Genomic DNA, 13,546 nt, shown 5'->3' on the forward strand with positions numbered 1-13,546 from the left:
AGAAAAGATTTCATGCTTATGAATAACTACATTTTTTATTTTTTGCCTTTTTTAAGGTAAAAAAATTAAATACCATCATACATACAAAGTTCAATATCCCCCTAAAGGGAATCAAATATTACAAAAATGAAAAGATAAGGAGAACAAAGTCAAAGAAAATTACTCAAAAGTATTTCTCTAATTAATAAACATTATGTTAAGAGTTTCTGCTTTGGGAGAGTATAACACAGAACACACTCTACAAAGGTTTGTTGAGTGCTCAGTATACTATGTGAACTTATGCATATCACTGTGCAAATCTTCCAGATTCTAATGGCATGGGGCAGGGGAGGGGAGGCAGGAATGTGGGGATAGGGTGGGCATCTAATTTTTTATATAAATTTAAAAATCATTTAAAAATAATTAATCCAGGTCAGCACATTTTTATATATAAAAGTAGAGGAATAGAAAAGACAACCAAACAGTATGTAAAGAGAGACACACACAGTTTCAGTGCCTGAAGAATAGAGTCAGATAAGCTTTAATTCAAATGGACTTTCTTTTCTATCAAGTATGAGCTGATGGTCCCCATCCAATCACCAAGTTCTACCAATTCTACTTCCTAAGTCTCCCTTCTCTCTATTCCTTTTTCTCTCTCCCCAATGCTCCTGCCCTACCTCATTCAGGCATCTTTTACCTGGTCCATTAGAATAACCCTTATTGGTCTCTCTGCTTTCTGGTCCCTTCTTCTCCAATCCAGTCTTCATACTGCTGCCAGTGTGACCTACCTAAAAGCACAAACCTGATCATGTGATTGCCCTACTTGAAATTCTTCAGATGCTCACCTATTGACTAGTAGGATTTTTCCAAACTGTGGCTTAAATTGTAAAATCAATTTAAGTGGGTCCCAACCAGTGTTAACAAAACATGATAGAAACTATGTATCACTCTTACAAATTTAAAATATTGTTTCATAAAACTTCTCTTATACACACATGCACATGCTGGGTCATGATATAAACTCTATTTCTACTGTGGGTTGTTTTAAAACATAAAACACATAATAAAATTTCAACTCCTTCACAAGTACCTTCACAGTCTAATTCCCTCACAATGGTTAAGACACAGGCTCTGGAGCCAGACTGCTTGGGTTTATATGCAAGGTATGCCACTCACTACCTGTGTGATTCTGGGCAAGTCATTCACTAGCTGTGACCCTGGGCAAGTCACTTACCAGTCTGAGGTAACTCAGTTTCACTATCTGTAAAACAAGGATGAATGTACCTACTCCTAGGGCAGTGATGGCGAACCTTTTGAGCTCAGCGTGTCAGCATTTTGAAAACCCTAACTTAACTCTGGTGCCGTGTCACATATAGAAATTTTTTGATATTTGCAACCATAGTAAAACAAAGACTTATATTTTTGATATTTATTTTATATATTTAAATGCCATTTAACAAAGAAAAATCAACCAAAAAAATGAGTTCGCGTGTCACCTCTGTCACGTGTGTCATAGGTTCACCATCACTGTCGTAGGGTGTCACAAGAATTAAATGACATTATCTATGTAAAGTGCTTGGCAAATGGTGCACTTGATAAATATTAATTATTATTGATATCACTACTGCTGTCTAGCCTAATCTCTAGCTATTCAAGATATTTATTATTTACTAAAGGCCTGGTGCATGGAATTCGTGCACTGGTGAGGGGCATGGCCTGCAGGGATTGGCCCACTATGGGAGCACCACTCATCCCGGTCAGCTGAGCGGCGCTCCTACTGTGGGGGTACACTGACCACCCGGGGGGTAGCTCCTGCATTGATCAGCGTCTGCCCCCGGGTGGTCACTGTGCATCATAGCAACTGGTGGACCGGTCATTTTGGTCATTCCACCATTTGGTTGCTGGGCTTTTATTATACAGGATTATGAGGGGTTTTTTGTTTGTTTGTTTGTTTGTTTGTTTGTTTTTTACACCAAGCAACTTACATGGTTGCTTTTTTTACTAGGATTATGTTTTTTTTTTATTGATTCAGAGAGAGGAAGAGACAGGGGAGAGAGATAAAAACATCAATGATGAGTGAGAAACATTGATCAGCTGCCACCTGCATGCCCCACACTGGGGATCAAGCCCGCAACTGGGCATATGCCCTGACCAGGAATTGAACCAGTGACCTCCTGATTCACAACCACTGAGCCATACCAGCCAGGCTCTAGCTATTCTTGCCCATAGTCCAGTTGTAATAAACTACTGGCTGTTCCTCAAAAATATCTTACTTCCTCATACTTCATGTCAGATCTTGGTACTGCCTGGAATGTGGCCCACATTATATTTCCTCATGGTTCAGCTTAAGTGAGGCCAGTCCTGTGAAATATTCTCCAACTCTCGCAGGCAGGTCTGAGCTCCCACTAAACCACCATAAAGGGGGGGAAAGGCACAAAGCCAGTTACAGTCTTCTTTTGTCGATGTCTCTGGCCAACCACTTCAGAGGCAGTTCTCTTTCTCAGCACAGCATCTCATGAAGAGCAGGATATTCTCTAAATAACTTCAGGTTCTTAACTTTTCTAGGTACTGATTTTCTCATCGATACAATGGGAGTAGAGCTTTGCCTGTTATAAAAGTGTCTGACATAGAAGCAATGCTCAATAAATGGGAGTTTTTAGAATCCTAAACTAAATTACAAAGATACCTAAAAAGCATACCTTAGACTCATCAGCTAATACCTGGAGGGGAAGGTGGAGAAACAGATTTAAGAAAAGTAGTTAGTGGGAAGGATTGTGAGATCTCTTGAAAGAAGACTGCAGTAGATTCTTCAGAAAGAAACATGGCTGAAGGAGAAGATGCAAGGGAAGGAGCACTCACACTGACACCAGTGTCGTACAGCTTTAATTCTAGCCAGACTGAGACTTAAACCTCAGTTCCAAAATATGTGTCTTGTCCATCTTACATCCCTAGCACTAAAAGTTTATGGCACTTAAGAAGAAGTGAACCTATCTCATCCTCAATTTCCTCATCTATAAAACTGGGATAATAACACCTCTCAAAGGGTTATGGTAAGTATTAAAAGAGGTAACACAATGCCCTCAGACTTGAGTTGCTTTCTTCTATATCTACTCCTCTGACTAGATAGGTCACACAGTTCAAACTAACCTATTTGCTTTCCTGTTCTTTGGCCAATTATTAGTCACATTAACTTTCTCTAAACTAAAGCTTAAAGCAAACAGTAATACTCTCAAACATCCTGTAACGCCACTTACAATCAATAAATAAGAAGTCTAATGTAGACCTGTCTTAGAAGGCAAAGATGAAGTTTAAAGGATCATGTAAACTATAAGCAATACAGTTTAAGACTGCACATTGGAGACTGTCCTCTGGATAGCCTCAAACACCTAATGCACTCTTCAGCAATTTTCTGGTGATTATTACAAGTGATCCCCAAACAACAAAGTGGACAATAAATAGTAAGAAAAAGTATAAAAACAAAGAATAAAAGGTAAACACCACTCTTCTGGATTAATAAACATTAATGCCCTTAAAGAACCTTTGGAAAAGGCTCTTATTTTTAAGAGAGGTATCAAAATGCAATGTCATATTATCCAATTATTCCAGAAGTGCATTAGAAAAAGTTCAATTTTGGCATACTATTAGATCCAGTTGGTGATGTAATTTACCAAGTTATATTGTTATCACTAGAAAAAATTCAAGTCTGAATACAATTTATAGGTCAATAACTCACTAAACTTATTCAAATTACTTTGCTTGAAGTCAACTTTAATTTTTACACAGGTTACCTCACTGTAAGTACTTAAAAAAGTGCAGTGAAACAAATAAATGCATTGTTTCTCTTTTGTGTTCAACCTGCAGAGGACAGGTTTTTAACAGATGTCATCAAGCTTGATCTAACTCAGGGAGTAAGTCAAGACTGAGTTTTAATTTAGGTACTTAGTGGAAGAATTTGACCCCAACTCACTTTTAAAAACCAGTTTCAGCTTAATCTTTTAAAAAATGTAATTCGGAATTATGAAATCGAATTGAATAGGAAAAGAACTGAATGGGAAAAACCTGGAGACATACGAGACCTTTTCAGCTCCATAGTAACGTGCTGAGCTACTAAGGGAAAAGCCATTTCACCACTCTCACACTCTTGTTTCCTTAACCAGGTCTGTCTGAACTCTAAATATCCTCATCTTAGTTTTCCTAATAATATGTCATTCCAGTAATTCTAATATATCCATGAGCTATGGGATGGTATTCATCAGTCAAGTGAAAAATAGAGGATTTCCTTATATTGAGTGGCTATTTCAAGATCACAAAAGATAATCTTGCCCTTAATCACAGGAAAACAAATAGTAATTTTTAAGAAAACCCACAGGGCTGCAAAGTTACAATATAAAAAGAAATAAAAGCATCATCTCAGCAGTTACTCTGATAATGGTATCAATTAAGTGCTATTGCAAAAGACCATGACGACTCCTTGATTTCATCTTCACACATGAGACAGCCCCAAAACCAAAATGATTCACATTCAATTTGTTGCTTTTGACATACACCATTTTTGATGCTGCATTTTCTATTTAGATTTCATTTTGAGGTAGAGTTCTTGATAAAGAAAAGGTCAAATAATCAAAATTTGTTGAACAGATCTAAATTTTCTTATTCAAATATTTTATGGGGTTCAAAATAAGTGAAATTTTGAGATAAGTAAAAAGATGCTTGCTTTCTAAAACACAAGTCTGCCCTAAACATATTTATCTAGAACCCTAAAAATTTAACATTAGAGATTAAAACAGCAATAAATATAGAATCTGATTCAAACACATACAGTCAAAGCTCAGTTCTCGAATGTCTGACATCTTAAACAACTGGTTCTCAAGCATGTTGTTCACAGAAAAAAATGTCTCGGCTGTAGAACAAAACTTCGGTTCTCAACCCACCCAACAACCCTTTCATGTTGATTAACTGTATGATCAATCACGCATCTCTCAGACAACAAAGGAGAAAATGTGCAAGTACAACTCAGTTTACCACTAAACCTTGCATAGTTAACATATCAGGAAATTGTTCTGTGAATATTTTCTTTTTTAAAAAATATATTTTATTGATTTTTTTTACAGAGAGGAAGGGAGAGGGATAGAGAGTTAGAAAAATCCATGAGAGAGAAACATCGATCAGCTGCCTCCTACACGCCCCTTACTGGGGATGTGCCCGCAACCAAGGTATATGCTCTTGGCTGGAATTGAACCGGGGACCCTTGTGTCCGAAGGCCGACGCTCTATCCACTGAGCCAAACCAGTCAGGGCTGTTCTGTGAATATTTTCGTGTTTTTGTTTTTTTTACTTTTGTTGCTGCTTATTATTATTATTATTAAACTAGTGGCCCGGTGCACGAAATTCATGCACATTAAAAGGGGATTAGAGGAAATATTTTAATAATGCTATTTGCCCTTTCTCTATAATAGAAGTGTCAGAGATGAAAGAAAATTAGTAAAATGTATATGAAAATCTTCCTCCTGTCAGAGTCTGGGGCACACCACAGGACCCAGAGTCAAGTCCCCACCCACCCATGTGAGCCTCAAAATCGCGCAAGACCCAGACCCAGCCGGCCCCCGCCCATTGGGATAGATCCAGACCCAGCCAATCCCACCCTTGTCAAGCCCCGCTGAGTGGGGGTGCAGCCTCAGGTCCCCTGGCCCGGCGCTGGGGCGGGGGGGCGCACCTTGAGATTTCCCTTCAAGCCCCGCTGGGTGGGGGACGCGGCCTGAGGTCCCCTGTCAAGCCCCACCAGGCATGGGGCACAGCATCAGGTCCCCTGGCCCGGCGCCAAGAGGGGGCACAGCCTCAGGTCCCTGCTGATTGCTTGTTAAGGCTCATTGCAGCCATCTTGTGTTACAGAAACCCCCTCGCCTCCACTATGGGCACCACATCTTTGTGGAGGAGTGATGGTCATTTTGCATATTCCCTCTTTATTATATAGGATACATACAGGAAGTCACCATGGATCCTAAGAAGGTTAGTGATAGCAGTCAAGTGAAAAGGAAAGTTGTGAGAATAGCAATAGAGCTTTAAAAAGTAATAATTGCAAAGTCTGATAAAGGAGTTTGTCATGTCTAATCTGGCTACCAAGTATGGCATGGTGAAATCACAATTAGCACAATTTTAATACATAAAGAGGCCATCAAAAGTGTGATGTTGCTAAGGGTGTGAAAGCAGTCAGCCAGTGACAGCATTTCATATGTGAAAAAGCAAAGACGCTGCATACTGACCTCCTGAAAGACACCCCTGGTATGAGTGCTGAAAGTGATTTGTTTAAGGCTAATAGGGATGGTTCGACAAATTTAAGAAAAGAAGTGGCATTCTTAATATAGTGAGGCATGCAGCGGCTGCCAGTTCTAACAAAGTAGCTACTGATAATTTTGTGACAGAATTTCAAGAATACGTAGAGGCCAAGGGATTTGTTTCCCAACAGGTGTTCAACTCTGATGAGACAGCCCTCCTGTGGAAGAAAATGACAAAGATGACCTATATCACACAGGAGGAGAAGTCATTGCTAGGACACAAACGAGTGAAGGACCAGCTAACATTAGGTTGTGTGGGAATGAGAGTAGGGACTCTAAATTTAAGCCTCTAATTGTCTATCATTCTAAATTTAAGAAAAATAATGTCATGTGTTTTCAAGAAAAATGATGTCATGAAAAACAAGTTGAATGTGATGTGGAGAGCGAATAGCAAATCTTGGGGAACCAGGCAATTTTTTGAGTGGATTCATGAAGTGTTTGCCCCAAGTGTGAAGAAATACCTCTAGGAAAAACAACTGCCACTCAGGGCACTTATAATGGACAATATTCCTGCCCACCTTCCAGGCTTGGAGGCCAAGTTGATGGAGGTGTATAGCTTCTTTACTGTTAGGTTCTTGACAACTTAACACAACTCCTCTCCACCCAGCCCATGGACCAGCAGGTCATTTCTAATTTTAAGAAACTCTACACAAAAACATTGTTTCAGAAGTGCTTTGAGGTGACCTCTGAAACTAATTTAATACTCAGGGAGTTCTGGAAGGAACATTTTAACATCCTCACTTGCTTGAGGCTAATAGACAAAGCATAGGCGGAGTGTCTTCCAGGACCATGCAATCAGCCTGGAAGAAACTGTGGCCTGAGTCCATTGCTGAAAGAGACTTTGAGGTCTCTGAGGATGAGCCAGTGTCTGTTGTAGAGGATACTGTGTCTCTGGGCAAGTCCATGGGCTTGAAGATGGGTGATGATGATGTGGAAGAGATGGTGGAGCACCACAACACTGAGCTGACCACCAAGGAACTCCAAGACCTTCAGAGGGAGCAGCAACAGAGAGAAACTGAGGAGCTCTCTTCAGAGAAGGAGGGAAATGAGGGTATTCCTACTTCACTAATCCAGGAAATGCTTGGGAAATGGGGAAAATGCAAAGTTTTATTGAAATAACCGTACCACCCTGACAAAGAAGCAGCAAACTGTGCAATAAACTTGTTCAGTGACAATGCAGTGTTTCACGTCAGGTAAGTGTTAAAATACAGACAAAAACAAACATCATTTGATAGGTTTTTAGTGAGAAAGAGGCCCAGTGAGCCTGAAGCAAGTTCCAGTGGAACAAAGAGACAAAAGCAAGAAAGAACCCCCGATGAACAGCTACTTGACATTTTCATGGAAGGGACTCTCCTCCTAAACAATAACACTCCTCCATCCCTCCTCTCCATATTCAGTCATCAGTAGCTCTCAACATTAAAGGTAAGTTCTAGTGTGTATGTAAATTTTCACTTTTTACTGTACATTTCATTTTCTTTTTGTTAAGTTTTCACTTATATTTCATGTTCTTTTGTTTTTAAAGTGTTTATAGATTAAACAGTACATTAAACATGTACTCTATATAAGAAATGTTTAAATAAATCATTTGGGGATCTGGATCAGATTAATTCAATTTACATTATTTTTAATAGGAATAAACTGATTCGGTTTTTGAACAAATTGTTTCTCGAACAGCCTTCCAGAATGAATTAAGTTCAAGAACCAAGGTTCTACTGTATTTCTAGTAATCTGGCTAGTTATACTTTTGCTGGCTTTGGCCAGAAAGCTAGTACCACTATAGAACTAATCCAGTATTACCCACCCTCTCCATCAATCCATTGTAAAGAAGTGCAATATACAAAAAGACAACTCTGGCAGTAACAAAGCAATTACCCAAATGTGACAACCTAAGCAACAGGCCACTAAACAAGGCAAAACAGGGAAGGGGTATGCCTTATCACTAGCAAGCAGACAAAAGGGTACATATTCAATTAATGCTTGTCTGAGTGTCACCTATTTACCCAGCACTGTGGAGTTGAGAGAGAAAGGTAATAAGATACACAGTCTTTTCCTTATCTTCCCAGTAAGGTAAGGTATCACAAATGAAACATTTAGAGAACAAGACAAGTGTCAATCTGTGTCCTGAAAATAATATATTCTAATAATATATCAGAATTCAGAGAGGACACAATAAAACAATAGTAAGGAATTAAGAGCCAGGAACCACACATATCAAGAATAGGACTAGGACTTGAATTTAAAAGAATTTTAATGGCAGGTGTAATTAACCACAAATGTAACTTATCAAATCACTTCCCTCAGCTCCCATTGTTTCCTTATGTGCAAGGTGAGGATGTCAGATTCAAAGAGGAGTCGGAGGTCACAGGCTCCAACCTGAAATGGACCTTAGGGCTAGAGGGGTGATGAAAACAGAAATTCAGCTGTAAAAACTGCATAAACATTTAGCATGGATATATGGGATACTGCCTTAAGTGCAGTGGAATATTTGCACTAGGGTGGATCTGGGAAACTAAGTCTGGGCCAGACATGAGGAACCCAGTTAAAGAACTGGGATTTGCCCCTGTGTCAGGCAATGTAACCTCGGTTAAAACTTTCAGTTTAAACTGAAGTGATATCTCTGCCAAAGAAATACAATGTGTAAAATACAGAGGGGCAGCCACAAACTGTAACAGTACAGTGACAGACTTAAGAAAACAAGATTTAGTAATTCAACATAGCGGTTGATCGCTAGGAAATACCAACAGTCAGACTGTCATAATCAGAGATGAAACAGTTTGATTTAGCAAAGGAATTACACAGCTCACAATGAAAGGCAGTCCACCTTTAAAGAACCATCCTTGAAAATAGCAGCCACCTTCACTAGCCACACAGGAAGGCATGCAACAAACATTTTACATCAGTCTTACAGTCACAAGCTGGGGAGCTCCAAACAGGAAAGGAAAAATTACTAGATGGTGCTAAAAACATATTGAATAAGCCCCTGTACTTTAATTCCTATTTACCCAGTTTAATAATATTTTAATGGGGGATGAGGGGGAGTTATGTTTTATAACTTCAAAACTACATTTACCAATTAGCTGAACTGTGTTGCTTAGAACTCATTCTCAAAACTGAAGATAAATGGATTTCAAAAAACATGCCTCTCAAGCAAAAAATTAACCAGAACTGTAATGCCCCCCCATCCCCGTTCCAATTTGCCATACCTACCACAGCAGAACATAAGTGGCACAAGCTGGACTTGTGATCTAGTTCAATGCAGAGTGCCATCTGCTGCACATACACAGGATGTCTCCCATGCAAGACTCAACCTTAGTGTCTCTAGGGCACTTTTATAGAGTAAGTTGTTTCCATGTTGACCTAATGCATGTGCCTCGAACCAACACCTCCTTATAGAAGAATACTTTCCTAACAAACAGTGTCAGGGAGGAAAGAGATGTGAAGGAGCAACTGCACTTCATAACAAGAACACAATAAGGGAGTCAAAATATCTGGGGTGGGTGGAAGTCCTAGAACTATTCATATTAGCTGTGTAATTCTGACCAAGTCTCTCCCATTCTTGGGCCTCAATTTCAGGCATAAAATATCAAGATTTAAACAAATCTCTAAGAGATGTCTTTCAAATTGAGTCTTGTGAGAAATCATAGAATAACAAACGGAGGCAGCTGTATACATAATGGCTTCACAGCAATCACAAAAAAAACAACGCAAGAAAAAAACCTTTTTACATTTTTTAAATAATCAGTTGTAAGATTTTGAAAAAAAAAATCTTACAACTCTAAATTCATTTACAAGTCACCATTCCCATAACACTTCTGCCCTTCAGAAATAACACTTCACTTTCATTGCTCTTTCCGTTAAAATTCAGCACATTACTTTTACCTACCCCAGAATAGCACAGCAGAACACTTCCACCAAGTACCCACACCAGGAAGACCAGCCTGACAGACTCTCACAGTGGAAAAGACACAAGGCACAAATTTAAAAATGCTCCATGCATACCACACCCAGATAGTCTTAAAAACAAACTGTGCAAAGTCAGAAGACGTGTTACCAAAATATAAAGACAACTTGGTTAGTCTTTAAATTCTTTGAGGGGGAAATACAATCAGATTGTTGGGTGTCCGTGTGTGTTTATGAGAACAGAACACATAACTGGAGGCTATAACGCATGCGAATCGCAACTGAACTGTGAAGAAGCTAGGCTGTCACCCAAAAGCTTCTGCAAAGCAACATGTCAGGACGGCAAATATGAAGAAGAACAATTTTCTCACAAGAGTAAGAATAGGGTCCATACCTTATGACCAAGAATGGCAATACCATCTTGCAGTTTACAGAGCTCTTCCAGACACTTAATTTTCTGCTGTCGTGGGTCTTGGGATATCCCCTCCGAGAACCCTCGGTCCAGTTTCCTCCCAACAGCCATGCAATCAGCACACGAGAGGTGCATGTATTTGTGGAGGGCTGAAGGCACCGGTTTCTTCCATCCGGCAGGGCCGTCAGCCCCAGGACATAAAACCTGCACTCCTCTCTGAGTTGGCCAGAGACCAACACATATGGGTCTAGGAAGTGCAAGGGAAGAGAACCTGCAGACTTGTGAGGTCTAGAACTCCATGGCAAGTGGATCTCTTGCAATTGACAAAAATCACACACACACACACACATGCACACGCACACACACACACGCACACGCACATGCACACACACACGCACATGCACACACACACAACTGTTCAGACAGAAACTCCCCGATCCCTGCCAGCCAATGAAAACAGAAATAACTAAGACAACCACCAAATCCCTGACTCTCCGAATAACTTGTCACCTTCGCTCCCCTCTGCCTGCTGCCCGCCCTCCTCCCTCGGGCACGCGGAGCAAGTTTATGCACCGGCCCTGCGAGGGGACCACCGGGGACCTTGGAGGACCGCGGACCGAGCCTGCTCCTGAAGCAATGCAGCATCCCTCGCCCGGCGCCGCTCCCCGTGCCCACGCACGCAGGAAGTCGCCGAGAGGGATAAAGTTTGATCGTCCTTCTTGCCCATCCCCGCAGGGCCGAGAGAGGCCCAGGGAGCCGCCCCGCGCGCGGGTCCGGGCTGCTCTCCGGGGACAGTTCCCCGAAGCAGGCGCTGCCCCTCTCCTGACACACACACAGGCAGCCGCCGCCACTCGGGACGCCCGAACCTGCCCGGGGAGGGGGCCAGGGGACAACTCGCACGGGGCTCCGCGCGGGAGCGGCGGGGCAGAGCGGTGAGGAAAGCCGGAGGGAGGGACCGACACCGGGGGCGGGTCAGCGCGAGGTTCAAGTCCCTGCCTTCCCCGCCCTGGTGTCCCCGGTCCTGCGGGAACATCCCCGCCGTCGCCCCTCCTCCTCGTCCTCTCGGCTTCCTCCGCTCGCCCTCCCTTCCTGGTCGCCGCCGCAGGCGCCTGAAGGGCACGGCGGCCCCTCGGTGCCCGGCAACCCCGGGAGCGGCCGCGAGTTGAGGTAACTCACCCGCTGCCCGGGCGGCCTGCCTGCCGGCAGCTCCCACACACCAGCGCCGCCCCGCCCTCCCCGGAGCCGCCGGGCGCGCTCACTCACCGTCCGGTGGTGCTGCTGCTGCCGGTGGCGGCTGACGCCCAGCCCGGGGAAGCAGCCGGCCGTCAGCGCTCCGCAGCCGCCGGCGCCCGCGCCGCCTCCTCGGGAGGAGAGGAACAGCAGGAGCGATCTACCTGCGGCGGCCGCCATCTCTCAACTGGAAACGGCGCCGACCCAGGCAGCGCAGCGGACGGCTGGGGCGGAGCTAAGGCCCGCCACTCACCGAAGCCCGACCAACTGCAGCCCTTGGCTGAGTTGGTGAGGCGGGGCTTCCTGCAAGGTCCAATCGACAGGCGGGAGAACCACACTTGAGGCTGCCTGTCACTTCCAGAGTTACCTATGGTGGGACATAGTCAATTACGGGCAAATTCTAGGGAACTGGTAATTGTCACCCGAGCCCCTCAGAATAGCAGCAATAGAGATGGCATATTCGAGTTGGCTAATCTGCACCAAGGATAGAGCTATGATAAGGGTAACTAGGAAAATAGATATTTGTGCAATGCTTTGTACTCTGTGAGTGTTCTAAGTCGGCAAAATAGGCACCAAATTAATAATAATTAACTAGGCATGCTTGGGACTCTCAACAACATGCTCAGAATTATTATTCATAACTGATGGCACTTGGATATGCTGAAATTAACCTTACATCATAGGGTAATCAAATGACTATGATAAGTAACATAGTATAGGAGAGGTAGGATGATTGTGATATCTAAGTCCCGGAATGAGTACATGCCATTGGAATGAATTAACAGACCTGTATATATTTCAAATGCTCAATTCATTTTTTAGCAACTTTAAACTAGTATTGATATTCTTACACTCTCCAGAAGCACTACTCTATTTTCTTACCCTCTTTGACCTTGTGTGAACGTATTAAACTATAGAAACAGAACATGTTGAGAATTAATAAAATCATATAAAGGTTATTTTTTTATGATTTTTTATTTATTTATTTATTTTTTAAAATATATTTTTATTGATTTTTTACAGAGAGGAAGGGAGAGAGATAGAGAGTCAGAAACATCGATGAGAGAGAAACATCGATCAGCCGCCTCCTGCACATCCCCCACCAGGGATGTGCCCGCAACCCAGGTACATGCCCTTGACCGGAATCGAACCTGGGACCTTTCAGTCCGCAGGCTGACACTCTATCCACTGAGCCAAACCGGTTTTGGCATAAAGGTTATTTTAATGAATTTTCATAATTTAGCTAAACTAGGCATTACAAAATGTATTGGGATAGCATTGATCACTTTCTCTTGAAAAATATTCCTTTCCACAAGAAACAAGGTCATCCTGAGAGCTCATTAAAGACTGTAAAAAATAAGATTTGGGGTTCCTGAATCTCCTCAGAAGAGAATTTTTGTCTGTTTTTATTATGAGCTGGTTAGTTCTCATACTCCTTTGGAAATATGGAGCAGGAAAACAGTTTGGTAAGCAAATAAAAGTATTACTCTTAATTTTGGAAAACACTTTTGAAGGGTAGCCTTAGGTGATAAAGAAACAACAAAAACACACAAACAAAAATTTATTTTATCACTTGTTCTAATAATATTCTTTAAAGCTTGACTGAAATGGTACTTTTTTGACCCAGAGTTATTCAATATTGGTTAGCTTAATCCTTCCACCCCACTCCAGGACAGTAAAATGATTGGCTTGTT

General features: G+C 42.0%; 1 protein-coding gene across 1 annotated transcript in view; it reads right to left on the reverse strand.

The window, feature by feature from the left end:
• MCU (mitochondrial calcium uniporter) overlaps nt 1-12,062 on the reverse strand; it is a 179,706-nt gene extending 167,644 nt beyond the window's left edge. The window contains exon 1 of the mRNA XM_081105257.1: nt 11,886-12,062. Coding sequence (XP_080961383.1) covers nt 11,886-12,032 — 147 coding nt within the window. The 5' untranslated portion in view covers nt 12,033-12,062. The remainder of the gene's footprint in view (nt 1-11,885) is intronic.
• Between the last annotated feature and the right edge of the window lie 1,484 nt (nt 12,063-13,546).

The sequence above is a fragment of the Myotis nattereri genome (assembly GCF_964212035.1).
Source record: "Myotis nattereri genome assembly, chromosome: 13".
NCBI classification, from domain to species: Eukaryota; Metazoa; Chordata; class Mammalia; order Chiroptera; family Vespertilionidae; genus Myotis; species Myotis nattereri.